We start from the raw sequence: 22,500 nt of genomic DNA, 5'->3' as shown, positions 1-22,500 counted from the left end.
TCTCTCTTGCTCTCTGTCTCTCTCGCTCTCTGTCTCTCTCGCTCTCTGTCTCTCTCTCAGTCTCTCTCTCTCTCTCGCTCTCTGTCTCTCTCGCTCTCTCGCTCTCTCTCTCACTCTCGCTCTCTCTCTCACTCTCTGTCTCTCTCTCGCTCTCTGTCTCTCTCGCTCTCTGTCTCTCTCGCTCTCTTTCTCTCTCACTCTCGCTCTCTCTCGCTCTCTGTCTCTCTCGCTCTCTCTCCCTCGCTCTCTGTCTCTCTCGCTCTCTGTCTCTCTCGCTCTCTCTCTCTCGCTCTCTGTCTCTCTCGCTATCTGTCTCTCTCACTCTCTGTCTCTGTCTCTCTCTCTCTCTCTCGCTCTCTGTCTCTCTCACCCTCTTTCTCTCTCGCTCTCTCTCTCACTCTGTCTCTCACTTGCTCTCTGTCTCTCTCGCTCTCTCTCTCTCGCTCTCTGTCTCTCTCTCGCTCTCTCTCTCGCTCTCTGTCTCTCTCGCTCTCTCTCTCTCGCTCTCTGTCTCTCTGTCTCTCTCGCTCTCTCTCTCTCGCTATCTGTCTCTCTCGCTCTCTGTCTCTCTCACTCTCTGTCTCTCTCACTCTGTCTCTCTCGCTCTCTCACTCTCGCTCTCTGTCTCTCTCGCTCTCTGTCTCTCACTCTCTGTCTCTCTCACTCTCTCTCTCTCTCGCTCTCTCTCTCTCTCTTGCTCTCTGTCTCTCTCTTGCTCTCTGTCTCTCTCGCTATCTGTCTCCCTCGCTCTCTGTCTCTCTCGCTCTCTCTCTCTCGCTCTCTGTCTCTCTCGCTCTCTGTCTCTCTCGCTCTCTGTCTCTCTCACTCTCTCTCTCTCTCACTCTCTGTCTCTCTCGCTCTCTCACTCTCGCTCTCTCTCTCTCTCGCTCTCTGTCTCTCTCGCTCTCTTTCTCTCTCACTCTCGCTCTCTCTCGCTCTCTGTCTCTCTCGCTCTCTCTCCCTCGCTCTCTGTCTCTCTCACTCTCTGTCTCTCTCGCTCTCTCTCTCTCGCTCTCTGTCTCTCTCGCTCTCTGTGTCTCTCACTCTCTGTCTCTCTCACTCTCTCTCTCTCTCGCTCTCTGTCTCTCTCACTCTCTCTCTCTCTCGCTCTCTGTCTCTCTCTCTCTCTCTGTCTCTCTCTCACTCTCTGTCTCTCTCACTCTCTGTCTCTCTCGCTCTCTCTCTCTCTCGCTCTCTGTGTCTCTCGCTCTCTGTCTCTCTCTCACTCTCTGTCTCTCTCACTCTCTGTCTCTCTCGCTCTCTCTCCCTCGCTCTCTGTCTCTCTCACTCTCACTCTCTGTCTCTCTCACTCTCTGTCTCTGTCTCTCTCTCTCTCTCTCTCTCTCACTCTCTCTCTCTCTCGCTCTCTCTCTCTCTCTCACTCTCTGTCTCTCTCGCTCTCTTTCCCTCATGGATTAATAAATGAGATATCTCACCTTCCTCTCTTTTCACAGGTCACATGAGGAACTTGAATCCTGGATCCAGGTATGGGAGCAGTTATGACCAACCAATAATTGGACTTCACAATAGTAGACTCTCCAAAGTCCTTCAATGTGTTGTCACCTCCCAAATCCGTGCCCATCTTTCCTGCAACTCCATGTTTGAATCCCCCCAATCAGGTTTCCGCCCCTGCCAAAGTACTGAAATGTCCCTTATCAAAGTCACAAATGACATCCTCTGTGACTGTGACGATGGTAAACTATCCCTCCTCATCCTTCTCCACCTGTCTGCAGCCATTGACCACACCGTCCTCCTCCATCACCTCTCCTCCGTCGTCCAGCTGGGTGGGACTGACCTCGCCTGGTTCCATTCCTATCTATCCAGTCGTAGCCAGAGAATCTCCTACAATGGCTTCTCTTCCCGCTCCTGCACCGTTACATAAGAACATAAGAACTTAAGAAATAGGAGCAGGAGTAGGCCAATCGGCCCCTCGAGCCTGCTCCGCCATTCAATAAGATCATGGCTGATCTGATCCTAATCTCAAATCTAAATTCATGTCCAATTTCCTGCCCGCTCCCCGTAACCCCTAATTCCCTTTACTTCTAGGAAACTGTCTATTTCTGTTTTAAATTTATTTAATGATGTAGTTTCCACAGCTTCCTGGGGCAGCAAATTCCACAGACCTACTACCCTCTGAGTGAAGAAGTTTCTCCTCATCTCAGTTTTGAAAGAGCAGCCCCTTATTCTAAGAATATGCCCCCTAGTTCTAGTTTCACCCATCCTTGGGAACATCCTTACTGCATCCACCCGATCAAGCCCCTTCACAATCTTATATGTTTCAATAAGATCGCCTCTCATTCTTCTGAACTCCAATGAGTAGAGTCCCAATCTACTCAACCTCTCCTCATATGTCCACCCCCTCATCCCCGGGATTAACCGAGTGAACCTTCTTTGTACTGCCTCGAGAGCAAGTATGTCTTTTCTTAAGTATGGAGACCAAAACTGTATGCAGTATTCCAGGTGCAGTCTCACCAATACCTTATATAACTGCAGCAATACCTCCCTGTTTTTATATTCTATCCCCCGAGCAATAAAAGCCAACATTCCGTTGGCCTTCTTGATCACCTGCTGCACCTGCATACTAACCTTTGGATTTTCTTGCACTAGGACCCCCAGATCCCTTTGTACTGCAGTACTTTCCAGTTTCTCGCCATTAAGATAATAACTTGCTCTCTGATTTTTCCTGCCAAAGTGCATAACCTCACATTTTCCAATGTTGTATTGCATCTGGAGTCCCCCAAGGATCTATCCTTGGCCCCCTCCTATTTCTCATCTACATGCTGACCTTCGGCGACATCATCCGAAAACACAATGTCAGGTTCCGCATGTCACTGACGACACCCAGCTCTACCTCACCACCACCTCCCTCGACCCCTCCACTGTCTCTCGTTTGTCACACTGCTTGTCCGACATCCAGTACTGGATGAGCAAAAATTTCCTCCAACTAAATATTGGAAAGACCGAAACCATTGCCTTTGGTCCCCGTCACAAACTCCATTCCCCAGCCACCGACTCCATCCCTCTCCCTGGCCACTGTCTGATCCAGACCGTTCACAACCTTGACGTCCTATTTGACCCTGAGATGATCTTCTGACCACATATCCTCTCCATCACCAAGACCACCTACTTCCACCTCCGTAACATTGCCCGTCTCCGCCCCGCCTCAGCTCATCTGCTGCTGAAACCCTCATCCATGCCTTTGTTACCTCCAGTCTGGACTATTCCAATGGTCTCCTGGCCGGCCTCCCATCTTCCACCCTCCATAAATTTTAGCTCATCCAAAACTCTGCTGCCCGTATCCTAACTCGCACCAAGTCCTGTTCACCCATCACCCCTGTGTTTGCTGACCTACACTGGCTCCCAGTTCAGAAATGCCTCAATTATAAAATTCTTATCCTTGTTTTCATATCCCTCCATGGCATCGCCCCTCCCTATCTCTGTAACCTCCTCCAACCCTCCGAGATTGCTGCGCTCCTCCAATTCTGGCACCTTGCGTATCCCTGATTTTTTTCACTCAACCATTGGCGGCCCTAAGCTCTGGAATTCCCTCCCGAAACCTCTCCTCCTCTCTCGCCTCCCTTAAGACACTCCTTAAAACCTATCTCTTTGACCAAGCTTTTGGTCACCTGTCCTAATATCTCCTTATGTGGCTCAGTGTTAAATTTTGTTTGATGATCGATCCTGTGAAGGGACTTGGGACATTTTACTACATTAAGGCACTATAGAAATGCAAATTGTTGTTGTTGATGAAATAGACTTAATTGGAAACAAAACTCTTTGTATAGACCAGACTCACCAATCTATAGGATCCTCGATACAGACTCACCAATCTATAGGGACCTCGATACAGACTCACCAATCTATAGGGACCTCGATACAGACTCACCAATCTATAGGATCCTCGATACAGACTCACCAATCTATAGGGATCTAGATACAGACTCACCAATCTATAGGGAGCTCGATACAGACTCACCAATCTATAGGGACCTCGATACAGACTCACCAATCTATAGGATCCTCGATACAGACTCACCAATCTATAGGATCCTCGATACAGACTCACCAGTCTATAGGGAGCTCGATACAGACTCACCAATCTATAGGGACCTCGAAACAGACTCACCAATCTATAGGGACCTCGATACAGACTCACCAATCTATAGGATCCTCGATACAGACTCAGCAATCTATAGGGACCTCGATACAGACTCACCAATCTACAGGATCCTCGATACAGACTCACCAATCTATAGGATCCTCGATACAGACTCACCAATCCATAGGATCCTCGATACAGACTCACCAATCTATAGGATCCTCGATACAGACTCACCAATCTATAGGATCCTCGATACGGACTCACCAATCTATAGGGACCCCGATACAGACTCACCAATCTATAGGATCCTCGATACAGACTCACCAATCTATAGGATCCTCGATACAGACTCACCAATCTATAGGATCCTCCATACAGACTCACCAATCTATAGGGACCTCGATACAGACTCACCAATCTATAGGATCCTCGATAAAGACTCACCAATCTATAGGATCCTCGATACAGACTCACCAATCTATAGGATCCTCGATACAGACTCACCAATCTATAGGGACCTCGATACAGACTCACCAATCTGTAGGGACCTCGATACAGACTCACCAATCTATAGGGACCTCGATACAGACTCACCAATCTATAGGATCCTCGATACAGACTCACCAATCTATAGGGACCTCAATACAGACTCACCAATCTATAGGGACCTCGATACAGACTCACCAATCTATAGGGACCTCGATGCAGACTCACCAATCTATAGGATCCTCGATACAGACTCACCAATCTATAGGGACCTCAATACAGACTCACCAATCTATAGGGACCTCGATACAGACTCACCAATCTATAGGGACCTCGATACAGACTCACCAATCTATAGGATCCTCGATACAGACTCACCAATCTATAGGATCCTCGATACGGACTCACCAATCTATAGGGACCCCAATACAGACTCACCAATCTATAGGATCCTCGATACAGACTCACCAATCTATAGGATCCTCGATACAGACTCACCAATCTATAGGATCCTCGATACAGACTCACCAATCTATAGGGAGCTCGATACAGACTCACCAATCTATAGGATCCTCGATACAGACTCACCAATCTATAGGATCCTCGATACAGACTCACCAATCTATAGGATCCTCGATACAGACTCACCAATCTATAGGGACCTCGATACAGACTCACCAATCTAGAGGGACCTCGATACAGACTCACCAATCTATAGGATCCTCGATACAGACTCACCAATCTATAGGATCCTCGATACAGACTCACCAATCTATAGGGACCTCGATACAGACTCACCAATCTATAGGGACCTCGATACAGACTCACCAATCTATAGGATCCTCGATACAGACTCACCAATCTATAGGGAGCTCGATACAGACTCACCAATCTATAGGGAGCTCGATACAGACTCACCAATCTATAGGGAGCTCGATACAGACTCACCAATCTATAGGATCCTCGATACAGACTCACCAATCTATAGGGAGCTCGATACAGACTCACCAATCGAAAGGGACCTCGATACAGACTCACCAATCTATTGGGAGCTCGATACAGTCTCACCAATCTATAGGATCCTCGATACAGACTCACCAATCTATAGGATCCTCGATACAGACTCACCAATCTATAGGATCCTCGATACAGACTCACCAATCTATAGGGACCTCGATACAGACTCACCAATCTATAGGATCCTCGATACGGACTCACCAATCTATAGGATCCTCGATACAGACTCACCAATCTATAGGATCCTCGATACAGACTCACCAATCTATAGGGATCTCGATACAGACTCACCAATCTATAGGGACCTCGATACAGACTCACCAATCTATAGGATCCTCGATACAGACTCACCAATCTATAGGATCCTCGACACAGACTCACCAATCTATAGGATCCTCGACACAGACTCACCAATCTATAGGATCCTCGATACAGACTCACCAATCTATAGGATCCTCGATACAGACTCACTAATCTACAGGGACCTCGATACAGACTCACCAATCTATAGGGACCTCGATACAGACTCACCAATCTATAGGGACCTCGATACAGACTCACCAATCTATAGGATCCTCGATACAGACTCACCAATCTATAGGATCCTCGATACAGGCTCACCAATCGATAGGATCCTCGATACAGACTCACCAATCTATAGGGAGCTCGATACAGACTCACCAATCTATAGGATCCTCGATACAGACTCACCAATCTATAGGGACCTCGATACGGACTCACCAATCTATAGGGATCTCGATACAGACTCACCAATCTATAGGGACCTCGATACAGACTCACCAATCTAAAGGATCCTCGATACAGACTCACCAATCTATATGATCCTCGATACAGACTCACCAATCTATAGGATCCTCGATACAGACTCACCAATCTATAGGGAACTCGATACAGACTCATCAATCTATAGGGACCTCGATACAGACTCACCAATCTATAGGGAGCTCGATACAGACTCACCAATCTATAGGATCCTCGATACAGACTCACCTATCTATAGGATCCTCGATACAGACTCACCAATCTATAGGGATCTAGATACAGACTCACCAATCTATAGGGAGCTCGATACAGACTCACCAATCTATAGGATCCTCGATACAGACTCACCAATCTATAGGGACCTCGATACAGACTCACCAATCTATAGGATCCTCGATACAGACTCACCAATCTATAGGATCCTCGATACAGACTCACCAATCTATAGGGCCCTCGATACAGACTCACCAATCTATAGGATCCTCGATACAGACTCACCAATCTATAGGATCCTCGATACAGACTCACCAATCTATCGGGAGCTCGATACAGACTCACCAATCTACAGGGACCTCGATACAGACTCACCAATCTATAGGATCCTCGATACAGACTCACCAATCTATAGGATCCTCGATACAGACTCAGCAATCTATAGGATCCTCGATACAGACTCACCAATCTATAGGATCCTCGATAGAGACTCATCAATCTATAGGATCCTCGATACAGACTCACCAATCTATAGGATCCTCGATACGGACTCACCAATCTATAGGGACCCCGATACAGACTCACCAATCTATAGGATCCTCGATACAGACTCACCAATCTATAGGATCCTCGATACAGACTCACCAATCTATAGGATCCTCGATACAGACTCACCAATCTATAGGGACCTCGATACAGACTCACCAATCTATAGGATCCTCGATACAGACTCACCAATCTATAGGGACCTCGATACAGACTCACCAATCTATAGGGACCTCGATACAGACTCACCAATCTATAGGGACCTCGATACAGACTCACCAATCTATAGGATCCTCGATACAGACTCACCAATCTATTGGATCCTCGATACAGACTCACCAATCTATAGGGACCTCGATGCAGACTCACCAATCTATAGGGACCTCGATACAGACTCACCAATCTATAGGATCCTCGATACAGACTCACCAATCTATAGGGACCTCGATACAGACTCACCAATCTATAGGATCCTCGATACAGACTCACCAATCTATAGGGAGCTCGATACAGACTCACCAATCTATAGGGAGCTCGATACAGACTCACCAATCTATAGGGAGCTCAATACAGACTCACCAATCTATAGGGAGCTCGAGACAGACTCACCAATCTATAGGATCCTCGATACAGACTCACCAATCTATAGGGAGCTCGATACAGACTCACCAATCTATAGGATCCTCGATACAGACTCACCAATCTATAGGGACCTCGATACAGTCTCACCAATCTATAGGATCCTCGATACAGACTCACCAATCTATAGGGACCTCGATACAGACTCACCAATCTATAGGATCCTCGATACAGACTCACCAATCTATAGGGACCTCGATACGGACTCACCAATCTATAGGATCCTCGATACAGACTCACCAATATATATGATCCTCGATACGGACTCACCAATCTATAGGATCCTCGATACAGACTCACGAATCTATAGGGAGCTCGATACAGACTCACCAATCTATAGGATCCTCGATACAGACTCACCAATCTATAGGGACCTCGATACAGACTCACCAATCTATAGGATCCTCGATACAGACTCACCAATCTATAGGATCCTCGATACAGACTCACCAATCTATAGGATCCTCGATACAGACTCACCAATCTATAGGATCCTCGATACGGACTCACCAATCTATAGGGACCCCGATACAGACTCACCAATCTATAGGATCCTCGATACAGACTCACCAATCTATAGGATCCTCGATACAGACTCACCAATCTATAGGATCCTCGATACAGACTCACCAATCTATAGGGACCTCGATACAGACTCACCAATCTATAGGATCCTCGATACAGACTCACCAATCTATTGGATCCTCGATACAGACTCACCAATCTATAGGGACCTCGATGCAGACTCACCAATCTATAGGGACCTCGATACAGACTCACCAATCTATAGGATCCTCGATACAGACTCACCAATCTATAGGGACCTCGATACAGACTCACCAATCTATAGGATCCTCGATACAGACTCACCAATCTATAGGGAGCTCGATACAGACTCACCAATCTATAGGGAGCTCGATACAGACTCACCAATCTATAGGATCCTCGATACAGACTCACCAATCTATAGGGAGCTCGATACAGACTCACCAATCTATAGGATCCTCGATACAGACTCACCAATCTATAGGGACCTCGATACAGACTCACCAATCTATAGGATCCTCGATACAGACTCACCAATCTATAGGGACCTCGATACAGACTCACCAATCTATAGGATCCTCGATACAGACTCACCAATCTATAGGGACCTCGATACGGACTCACCAATCTATAGGATCCTCGATACAGACTCACCAATATATATGATCCTCGATACGGACTCACCAATCTATAGGATCCTCGATACAGACTCACGAATCTATAGGGAGCTCGATACAGACTCACCAATCTATAGGATCCTCGATACAGACTCACCAATCTATAGGGACCTCGATACAGACTCACCAATCTATAGGATCCTCGATACAGACTCACCAATCTATAGGATCCTCGATACAGACTCACCAATCTATAGGATCCTCGATACAGACTCACCAATCTATAGGATCCTCGATACGGACTCACCAATCTATAGGGACCCCGATACAGACTCACCAATCTATAGGATCCTCGATACAGACTCACCAATCTATAGGATCCTCGATACAGACTCACCAATCTATAGGATCCTCGATACAGACTCACCAATCTATAGGGACCTCGATACAGACTCACCAATCTATAGGATCCTCGATACAGACTCACCAATCTATAGGGACCTCGATACAGACTCACCAATCTATAGGGACCTCGATACAGACTCACCAATCTATAGGGACCTCGATACAGACTCACCAATCTATAGGATCCTCGATACAGACTCACCAATCTATTGGATCCTCGATACAGACTCACCAATCTATAGGGACCTCGATGCAGACTCACCAATCTATAGGGACCTCGATACAGACTCACCAATCTATAGGATCCTCGATACAGACTCACCAATCTATAGGGACCTCGATACAGACTCACCAATCTATAGGATCCTCGATACAGACTCACCAATCTATAGGATCCTCGATACAGACTCACCAATCTATAGGATCCTCGATACAGACTCACCAATCTATAGGGACCTCGATACAGACTCACCAATCTATAGGATCCTCGATACAGACTCACCAATCTATAGGGACCTCGATACAGACTCACCAATCTATAGGGACCTCGATACAGACTCACCAATCTATAGGGACCTCGATACAGACTCACCAATCTATAGGATCCTCGATACAGACTCACCAATCTATTGGATCCTCGATACAGACTCACCAATCTATAGGGACCTCGATGCAGACTCACCAATCTATAGGGACCTCGATACAGACTCACCAATCTATAGGATCCTCGATACAGACTCACCAATCTATAGGGACCTCGATACAGACTCACCAATCTATAGGATCCTCGATACAGACTCACCAATCTATAGGGAGCTCGATACAGACTCACCAATCTATAGGGAGCTCGATACAGACTCACCAATCTATAGGGAGCTCAATACAGACTCACCAATCTATAGGGAGCTCGAGACAGACTCACCAATCTATAGGATCCTCGATACAGACTCACCAATCTATAGGGAGCTCGATACAGACTCACCAATCTATAGGATCCTCGATACAGACTCACCAATCTATAGGGACCTCGATACAGTCTCACCAATCTATAGGATCCTCGATACAGACTCACCAATCTATAGGGACCTCGATACAGACTCACCAATCTATAGGATCCTCGATACAGACTCACCAATCTATAGGGACCTCGATACGGACTCACCAATCTATAGGATCCTCGATACAGACTCACCAATATATATGATCCTCGATACGGACTCACCAATCTATAGGATCCTCGATACAGACTCACGAATCTATAGGGAGCTCGATACAGACTCACCAATCTATAGGATCCTCGATACAGACTCACCAATCTATAGGGACCTCGATACAGACTCACCAATCTATAGGATCCTCGATACAGACTCACCAATCTATAGGATCCTCGATACAGACTCACCAATCTATAGGATCCTCGATACAGACTCACCAATCTATAGGATCCTCGATACGGACTCACCAATCTATAGGGACCCCGATACAGACTCACCAATCTATAGGATCCTCGATACAGACTCACCAATCTATAGGATCCTCGATACAGACTCACCAATCTATAGGATCCTCGATACAGACTCACCAATCTATAGGGACCTCGATACAGACTCACCAATCTATAGGATCCTCGATACAGACTCACCAATCTATAGGGACCTCGATACAGACTCACCAATCTATAGGGACCTCGATACAGACTCACCAATCTATAGGGACCTCGATACAGACTCACCAATCTATAGGATCCTCGATACAGACTCACCAATCTATTGGATCCTCGATACAGACTCACCAATCTATAGGGACCTCGATGCAGACTCACCAATCTATAGGGACCTCGATACAGACTCACCAATCTATAGGATCCTCGATACAGACTCACCAATCTATAGGGACCTCGATACAGACTCACCAATCTATAGGATGCTCGATACAGACTCACCAATCTATAGGGACCTCGATACAGACTCACCAATCTATAGGGAGCTCGATACAGACTCACCAATCTATAGGGAGCTCGATACAGACTCACCAATCTATAGGGAGCTCAATACAGACTCACCAATCTATAGGGAGCTCGAGACAGACTCACCAATCTATAGGATCCTCGATACAGACTCACCAATCTATAGGGAGCTCGATACAGCCTCACCAATCTATAGGATCCTCGATACAGACTCACCAATCTATAGGGACCTCGATACAGTCTCACCAATCTATAGGATCCTCGATACAGACTCACCAATCTATAGGATCCTCGATACAGACTCACCAATCTATAGGGACCTCGATACAGACTCACCAATCTATAGGATCCTCGATACAGACTCACCAATCTATAGGATCCTCGATACAGACTCAGCAATCTATAGGATCCTCGATACAGACTCAGCAATCTATAGGATCCTCGATACAGACTCATCAATCTATAGGGACCTCGATACAGACTCACCAATCTATAGGATCCTCGATACAGACTCACCAATCTATAGGGACCTCGATACAGACTCACCAATCTATAGGATCCTCGATACAGACTCACCAATCTATAGGGACCTCGATACGGACTCACCAATCTATAGGATCCTCGATACAGACTCACCAATATATATGATCCTCGATACGGACTCACCAATCTATAGGATCCTCGATACAGACTCACCAATCTATAGGGATCTCGATACAGACTCACCAATCTATAGGGACCTCGATACAGACTCACCAATCTATAGGATCCTCGATACAGACTCACCAATCTATAGGATCCTCGATACAGACTCACCAATCTATAGGATCCTCGATACAGACTCACCAATCTATAGGATCCTCGATACAGACTCACCAATTTATAGCGAGCTCGATACAGACTCACCAATCTATAGGGACCTCGAAACAGACGCACCAATCTATAGGATCCTCGATACAGACTCACCAATCTATAGAATCCTCGATACAGACTCAGCAATCTATAGGGACCTCGATACAGACTCACCAATCTATAGGATCCTCGATACAGACTCACCAATCTATAGGATCCTCGATACAGACTCACCAATCTATAGGATCCTCGATACAGACTCACCAATCTATAGGATCCTCGATACAGACTCACCAATCTATAGGATCTTCGATACGGACTCACCAATCTATAGGGACCCCGATACAGACTCACCAATCTATAGGATCCTTGATACAGACTCACCAATCTATAGGATCCTCGATACAGACTCACCAATCTATAGGGACCTCGATACAGACTCACCAATCTATAGGATCCTCGATACAGACTCACCAATCTATAGGATCCTCGATACAGACTCACCAATCTATAGGGACCTCGATACAGACTCACCAATCTATAGGGACCTCGATACAGACTCACCAATCTATAGGGACCTCGATACAGACTCACCAATCTATAGGATCCTCGATACAGACTCACCAATCTATAGGGACCTCGATACAGACTCACCAATCTATAGGGACCTCGATACAGACTCACCAATCTATAGGGACCTCGATGCAGACTCACCAATCTATAGGATCCTCGATACAGACTCACCAATCTATAGGATCCTCGATACGGACTCACCAATCTATAGGGACCCCGATACAGACTCACCAATCTATAGGATCCTCGATACAGACTCACCAATCTATAGGATCCTCGATACAGACTCACCAATCTATAGGATCCTCGATACAGACTCACCAATCTATAGGGAGCTCGATACAGACTCACCAATCTATAGGATCCTCGATACAGACTCACCAATCTATAGGGACCTCGATACAGACTCAACAATCTATAGGGAGCTCGATACAGACTCACCAATCTATAGGATCCTCGATACAGACTCACCAATCTATAGGATCCTCGATACAGACTCACCAATCTATAGGATCCTCGATACAGACTCACCAATCAATAGGATCCTCGATACAGACTCACCAATCTATAGGATCCTCGATACAGACTCACCAATCTATAGGATCCTCGATACAGACTCACCGATCTATAGGGACCTCGATACAGACTCACCAATCTATAGGATCCTCGATACAGACTCACGAATCTATAGGGAGCTCGATACAGACTCACCAATCTATAGGATCCTCGATACAGACTCACCAATCTATAGGGACCTCGATACAGACTCACCAATCTATAGGATCCTCGATACAGACTCACCAATCTATAGGGACCTCGATACAGACTCACCAATCTATAGGATCCTCGATACAGACTCACCAATCTATAGGGACCTCGATACAGACTCACCAATCTATAGGATCCTCGATACAGACTCACCAATCTATAGGATCCTCGATACAGACTCACCAATCTATAGGATCCTCGATACAGACTCACCAATCTATAGGATCCTCGATACAGACTCACCAATCTATAGGATCCTCGATACAGACTCACCAATTTATAGCGAGCTCGATACAGACTCACCAATCTATAGGGACCTCGAAACAGACGCACCAATCTATAGGATCCTCGATACAGACTCACCAATCTATAGAATCCTCGATACAGACTCAGCAATCTATAGGGACCTCGATACAGACTCACCAATCTATAGGATCCTCGATACAGACTCACCAATCTATAGGATCCTCGATACAGACTCACCAATCTATAGGATCCTCGATACAGACTCACCAATCTATAGGATCCTCGATACAGACTCACCAATCTATAGGATCTTCGATACGGACTCACCAATCTATAGGGACCCCGATACAGACTCACCAATCTATAGGATCCTTGATACAGACTCACCAATCTATAGGATCCTCGATACAGACTCACCAATCTATAGGGACCTCGATACAGACTCACCAATCTATAGGATCCTCGATACAGACTCACCAATCTATAGGATCCTCGATACAGACTCACCAATCTATAGGGACCTCGATACAGACTCACCAATCTATAGGGACCTCGATACAGACTCACCAATCTATAGGGACCTCGATACAGACTCACCAATCTATAGGATCCTCGATACAGACTCACCAATCTATAGGGACCTCGATACAGACTCACCAATCTATAGGGACCTCGATACAGACTCACCAATCTATAGGGACCTCGATGCAGACTCACCAATCTATAGGATCCTCGATACAGACTCACCAATCTATAGGATCCTCGATACGGACTCACCAATCTATAGGGACCCCGATACAGACTCACCAATCTATAGGATCCTCGATACAGACTCACCAATCTATAGGATCCTCGATACAGACTCACCAATCTATAGGATCCTCGATACAGACTCACCAATCTATAGGGAGCTCGATACAGACTCACCAATCTATAGGATCCTCGATACAGACTCACCAATCTATAGGGACCTCGATACAGACTCAACAATCTATAGGGAGCTCGATACAGACTCACCAATCTATAGGATCCTCGATACAGACTCACCAATCTATAGGATCCTCGATACAGACTCACCAATCTATAGGATCCTCGATACAGACTCACCAATCAATAGGATCCTCGATACAGACTCACCAATCTATAGGATCCTCGATACAGACTCACCAATCTATAGGATCCTCGATACAGACTCACCGATCTATAGGGACCTCGATACAGACTCACCAATCTATAGGATCCTCGATACAGACTCACGAATCTATAGGGAGCTCGATACAGACTCACCAATCTATAGGATCCTCGATACAGACTCACCAATCTATAGGGACCTCGATACAGACTCACCAATCTATAGGATCCTCGATACAGACTCACCAATCTATAGGGACCTCGATACAGACTCACCAATCTATAGGATCCTCGATACAGACTCACCAATCTATAGGGACCTCGATACAGACTCACCAATCTATAGGATCCTCGATACAGACTCACCAATCTATAGGGAGCTCGATACAGACTCACCAATCTATAGGATCCTCGATACAGACTCACCAATCTATAGGGACCTCGATACAGACTCACCAATCTATAGGATCCTCGATACAGACTCACCAATCTATAGGATCCTCGATACAGACTCACCAATCTATAGGATCCTCGATACAGACTCACCAATCTATAGGATCTTCGATACGGACTCACCAATCTATAGGGACCCCGATACAGACTCACCAATCTATAGGATCCTCGATACAGACTCACCAATCTATAGGATCCTCGATACAGACTCACCAATCTATAGGGACCTCGATACAGACTCACCAATCTATAGGATCCTCGATACAGACTCACCAATCTATAGGATCCTCGATACAGACTCACCAATCTATAGGGACCTCGATACAGACTCACCAATCTATAGGGACCTCGATACAGACTCACCAATCTATAGGGACCTCGATACAGACTCACCAATCTATAGGATCCTCGATACAGACTCACCAATCTATAGGGACCTCGATACAGACTCACCAATCTATAGGGACCTCGATACAGACTCACCAATCTATAGGGACCTCGATGCAGACTCACCAATCTATAGGATCCTCGATACAGACTCACCAATCTATAGGATCCTCGATACGGACTCACCAATCTATAGGGACCCCGATACAGACTCACCAATCTATAGGATCCTCGATACAGACTCACCAATCTATAGGATCCTCGATACAGACTCACCAATCTATAGGGACCTCGATACAGACTCACCAATCTATAGGGACCTCGATACAGACTCACCAATCTATAGGGACCTCGATGCAGACTCACCAATCTATAGGATCCTCGATACAGACTCACCAATCTATAGGATCCTCGATACGGACTCACCAATCTATAGGGACCCCGATACAGACTCACCAATCTATAGGATCCTCGATACAGACTCACCAATCTATAGGATCCTCGATACAGACTCACCAATCTATAGGATCCTCGATACAGACTCACCAATCTATAGGGAGCTCGATACAGACTCACCAATCTATAGGATCCTCGATACAGACTCACCAATCTATAGGGACCTCGATACAGACTCAACAATCTATAGGGAGCTCGATACAGACTCACCAATCTATAGGATCCTCGATACAGACTCACCAATCTATAGGATCCTCGATACAGACTCACCAATCTATAGGATCCTCGATACAGACTCACCAATCAATAGGATCCTCGATACAGACTCACCAATCTATAGGATCCTCGATACAGACTCACCAATCTATAGGATCCTCGATACAGACTCACCGATCTATAGGGACCTCGATACAGACTCACCAATCTATAGGATCCTCGATACAGACTCACGAATCTATAGGGAGCTCGATACAGACTCACCAATCTATAGGATCCTCGATACAGACTCACCAATCTATAGGGACCTCGATACAGACTCACCAATCTATAGGATCCTCGATACAGACTCACCAATCTATAGGGACCTCGATACAGACTCACCAATCTATAGGATCCTCGATACAGACTCACCAATCTATAGGGACCTCGATACAGACTCACCAATCTATAGGATCCTCGATACAGACTCACCAATCTATAGGGAGCTCGATACAGACTCACCAATCTATAGGATCCTCGATACAGACTCACCAATCTATAGGGACCTCGATACAGACTCACCAATCTATAGGATCCTCGATACAGACTCACCAATCTATAGGATCCTCGATACAGACTCACCAATCTATAGGATCCTCGATACAGACTCACCAATCTATAGGATCTTCGATACGGACTCACCAATCTATAGGGACCCCGATACAGACTCACCAATCTATAGGATCCTCGATACAGACTCACCAATCTATAGGATCCTCGATACAGACTCACCAATCTATAGGGACCTCGATACAGACTCACCAATCTATAGGATCCTCGATACAGACTCACCAATCTATAGGATCCTCGATACAGACTCACCAATCTATAGGGACCTCGATACAGACTCACCAATCTATAGGGACCTCGATACAGACTCACCAATCTATAGGGACCTCGATACAGACTCACCAATCTATAGGATCCTCGATACAGACTCACCAATCTATAGGGACCTCGATACAGACTCACCAATCTATAGGGACCTCGATACAGACTCACCAATCTATAGGGACCTCGATGCAGACTCACCAATCTATAGGATCCTCGATACAGACTCACCAATCTATAGGATCCTCGATACGGACTCACCAATCTATAGGGACCCCGATACAGACTCACCAATCTATAGGATCCTCGATACAGACTCACCAATCTATAGGATCCTCGATACAGACTCACCAATCTATAGGATCCTCGATACAGACTCACCAATCTATAGGGAGCTCGATACAGACTCACCAATCTATAGGATCCTCGATACAGACTCACCAATCTATAGGGACCTCGATACAGACTCAACAATCTATAGGGAGCTCGATACAGACTCACCAATCTATAGGATCCTCGATACAGACTCACCAATCTATAGGATCCTCGATACAGACTCACCAATCTATAGGATCCTCGATACAGACTCAGCAATCAATAGGATCCTCGATACAGACTCACCAATCTATAGGATCCTCGATACAGACTCACCAATCTATAGGATCCTCGATACAGACTCACCGATCTATAGGGACCTCGATACAGACTCACCAATCTATAGGATCCTCGATACAGACTCACGAATCTATAGGGAGCTCGATACAGACTCACCAATCTATAGGATCCTCGATACAGACTCACCAATCTATAGGGACCTCGATACAGACTCACCAATCTATAGGATCCTCGATACAGACTCACCAATCTATAGGGACCTCGATACAGACTCACCAATCTATAGGATCCTCGATACAGACTCACCAATCTATAGGGACCTCGATACAGACTCACCAATCTATAGGATCCTCGATACAGACTCACCAATCTATAGGGAGCTCGATACAGACTCACCAATCTATAGGATCCTCGATACAGACTCACCAATCTATAGGGACCTCGATACAGACTCACCAATCTATAGGATCCTCGATACAGACTCACCAATCTATAGGGACCTCGATACAGACTCACCAATCTATAGGATCCTCGATACAGACTCACCAATCTGTAGGGACCTCGATACAGACTCACCAATCGATAGGATCCTCGATACAGACTCACCAATCTATAGGGAGCTCGATACAGACTCACCAATCTATAGGATCCTCGATACAGACTCACCAATCTATAGGATCCTCGATGCGGTCTCACCAATATATAGGGAGCTCGTTACAGACTCACCAATCTATAGGGACCTCGATACAGACTCACCAATCTATAGGGACCTCGATACAGACTCACCAATCTATAGGGACCTCGATACAGACTCACCAATCTATAGGGAGCTCGATACAGACTCACCAATCTATAGGGACCTCGATACAGACTCAACAATCTATCGGGAGCTCGATACAGATTCACCAATCTATAGGATCCTCGATACAGACTCACCAATCTATAGGATCCTCGATACAGACTCACCAATCTATAGGATGCTCGATACAGACTCACCAATCTATAGGATCCTCGATACAGACTCACCAATCTATAGGGAGCTCGATACAGACTCACCAATCTATAGGGACCTCGATACAGACTCACCAATCTATAGGATGCTCGATACAGACTCACCAATCTATAGGGAGCTCGATACAGACTCACCAATCTATAGGATCCTCGATACAGACTCACCAATCTATAGGATCCTCGATACAGACTCACCAATCTATAGGATCCTCGATACAGACTCACCAATCTATAGGGACCTCGATACAGACTCACCAATCTATAGGGACCTCGATACAGACTCACCAATCTATCGGATCCTCGATACAGTCTCACCAATCTATAGGGAGCTCGATACAGACTCACCAATCTATAGGGATATCGATACAGACTCACCAATCTATAGGGAACTCGATACAGACTCACCAATCTATAGGGAGCTCGATACAGACTCACCAATCTATAGGATCCTCGATACAGACTCACCAATCTATAGGGAGCTCGATACAGACTCACCAATCTATAGGATCCTCGATACAGACTCACCAATCTATAGGATCCTCGATACAGACTCACCAATCTATAGGATCCTCGATACAGTCTCACCAATCTATCTCATGTTTCTCAAGTTGGTTTATGGTTCCAGTTAATAATTGTTTCTCAAAGAGTGAGTTGGTCTTTGGTCTTTTGTCTTTCTCTCCTTTATTAAGTTGAACAAACAGACGACAATCAAACAGAGATATCCGTACATTAATTCCAGGCTGTCTCCGAGTACAGTTGAAACATCACCTTCAGTATTGTACTAAAAACTAACAGTAAATTGTGGTCTTTTTATGGTCCTGATATTTTCTGATCACTGATTCCAGTTTTCATTTCTCACCAACAGGCCATTCAGGAAACTGTTGAGCTCTCCAAGTTTAAAATGCAGAGTTTCAGGTCTGCTGCGGACAGTTCCAGTCACCAGTTTGAAGAGCAGGTCAGTAACCGATGTGTCTTGTTACTAAGAAACTATCAGCAGATTTGTGGTGCTGCCCAGACATAGGCGAATCGGTCAGAGGTGGAATGTCAAAGGTCAGCAGGATGAAGGATGTTAGTAATGGGTTAGATACAGAGTAAAGCTCCCTCTACACTGTCCCATCAAACACTCCCAGGGCAGGTACAGCACGGGTTAGATACAGAGTAAAGCTCCCTCTACACTGTCCCATCAAACACTCCCAGGGCAGGTACAGCACGGGTTAGATACAGAGTAAAGCTCCCTCTACACTGTCCCATCAAACACTCCCAGGGCAGGTACAGCACGGGTTAGATACAGAGTAAAGCTCCCTCTACACTGTCCCATCAAACACTCCCAGGGCAGGTACAGCACGGGTTAGATACAGAGTAAAGCTCCCTCTACACTGTCCCATCAAACACTCCCAGGGCAGGTACAGCACGGGTTAGATACAGAGTAAAGCTCCCTCCACACTGTCCCATCAAACACTCCCAGGGCAGGTACAGCACGGGTTAGATACAGAGTAAAGCTCCCTCCACACTGTCCCATCAAACACTCCCAGGGCAGGTACAGCACGGGTTAGATACAGAGTAAAGCTCCCTCCACACTGTCCCATCAAACACTCCCAGGGCAGGTACAGCACGGGTTAGATACAGAGTAAAGCTCCCTCTACACTGTCCCATCAAACACTCCCAGGGCAGGTACAGCACGGGTTAGATACAGAGTAAAGCTCCCTCCACACTGTCCCATCAAACACTCCCAGGGCAGGTACAGCACGGGTTAGATACAGAGTAAAAGCTCCCTCTACACTGTCCCATCAAACACTCCCAGGGCAGGTACAGCACGGGTTAGATACAGAGTAAAGCTCCCTGTACACTGTCCCATCAAACACTCCCAGGGCAGGTACAGCACGGGTTAGATACAGAGTAAAGCTCCCTCTACACTGTCCCATCAAACACTCCCAGGGCAGGTACAGCACGGGTTAGATACAGAGTAAAACTCCCTCTGCACTGTCCCATCAAACACTCCCAGGGCAGGTACAGCACGGGTTAGATACAGAGTAAAGCTCCCTCTATACTGTCCCATCAAACACTCCCAGGGCAGGTACAGGGTTAGATACAGAGTAGAGCTCCCTCTACACTGTCCCATCAAACACTCCCAGGGCAGGTACAGGGTTAGATACAGAGTAAAGCTCCCTCTACACTGTCCCATCAAACACTCCCAGGGCAGGTACAGGGTTAGATACAGAGTAAAACTCCCTCTACACTGTCCCATCAAACACTCCCAGGGCAGGTACAGCACGGGTTAGATACAGAGTAAAGCTCCCTCTACACTGTCCCATCAAACACTCCCAGGGCAGGTACAGCACGGGTTAGATACAGAGTAAAGCTCCCTCTACACTGTCCCATCAAACACTCCCGGGGCAGGTACAGCATGGGTTAGATACAGAGTAAAGCTCCCTCTACACTGTCCCATCAAACACTCCCAGGGCAGGTACAGCACGGGTTAGATACAGAGTAAAGCTCCCTCTACACTGTCCCATCAAACACTCCCAGGGCAGGTACAGGGTTAGATGCAGAGTAAAGCTCCCTCTACACTGTCCTTTGAGGTGTGGGTCTCTCTCTCGTTCCCTCGGATTGTGCAGCTAACCTCTGCTCGTGTGTTGTGATTTGTGCAGGTGGAGGTGTTGGGGAGACGAGCCCCACAGTGGATCAGGGACAATCACGTCACCATGTGCAAGTGCTGCAAAGAGGCTTTCAACCCCATCACCAGACGTCGGCACCACTGCCGGGCTTGTGGATGTGTGAGTGTGGGGGGGGGGGGGTGAACTCGGGACGGAGAGTGTGGGGGGGGGGGGGTGAACTCGGGACGGAGAGTGTGGGGGGGGGGGGGGGTGAACTCGGGACGGAGAGTGGGGGAGGGGGGGTGAACTCGGGACGGAGAGTGGGGGAGGGGGGGTGAACTCGGGACGGAGAGTGTGGGGGGGGGGGTGAACTCGGGACGGAGAGTGGGGGAGGGGGGGTGAACTCGGGACGGAGAGTGGGGGAGGGGGGGGTGAACTCGGGACGGAGAGTGGGGGAGGGGGGGGTGAACTCGGGACGGAGAGTGTGGGGGGGGGGGGGGTGAACTCGGGACGGAGAGTGTGGGGGGGGGGGGTGAACTCGGGACGGAGAGTGTGGGGAGGGGGGGTGAACTCGGGGACGGAGAGTGGGGGAGGGGGGGTGAACTCGGGACGGAGAGTGGGGGAGGGGGGGTGAACTCGGGACAGACGGAGAGTGTGGGGAGGGGGGGTGAACTCGGGACGGAGAGTGTGGGGGGGGGGGTGAACTCGGGACGGAGAGTGGGGGAGGGGGGGTGAACTCGGGACGGAGAGTGGGGGGAGGGGGGGTGAACTCGGGACGGAGAGTGTGGGGGGGGGGGGGTGAACTCGGGACGGAGAGTGGTGGGAGGGGGGGGGTGAACTCGGGACGGAGAGTGTGGGGGGGGGGGGGTGAACTCGGGACGGAGAGTGGGGGAGGGGGGGTGAACTCGGGACGGAGAGTGTGGGGGGGGGGGGGTGAACTCGGGACGGAGAGTGTGGGGGGGGGGGGTGAACTCGGGACGGAGAGTGTGGGGGAGGGGGGTGAAA

The 22,500-nt window shown here is 47.3% G+C and overlaps 1 protein-coding gene across 1 annotated transcript in view; it reads left to right on the top strand.

Moving 5' to 3' along the window:
* Positions 1–22,500, top strand: part of LOC137344317 (FYVE, RhoGEF and PH domain-containing protein 2-like) — a 590,021-nt gene that overhangs the window by 564,814 nt on the left and 2,707 nt on the right. Inside the window, exons 12-14 of the mRNA XM_068007178.1 lie at positions 1,455–1,485; positions 19,767–19,856; positions 21,550–21,675. Coding sequence (XP_067863279.1) covers positions 1,455–1,485; positions 19,767–19,856; positions 21,550–21,675 — 247 coding nt within the window. The remainder of the gene's footprint in view (positions 1–1,454; positions 1,486–19,766; positions 19,857–21,549; positions 21,676–22,500) is intronic.

The sequence above is a fragment of the Heptranchias perlo genome, chromosome 27 (assembly GCF_035084215.1).
Source record: "Heptranchias perlo isolate sHepPer1 chromosome 27, sHepPer1.hap1, whole genome shotgun sequence".
NCBI lineage: Eukaryota > Metazoa > Chordata > Chondrichthyes > Hexanchiformes > Hexanchidae > Heptranchias > Heptranchias perlo.
The sequence above is the reverse complement of the archived record's forward strand: the minus strand, read 5'-3'. Positions and strand labels throughout refer to the sequence as shown.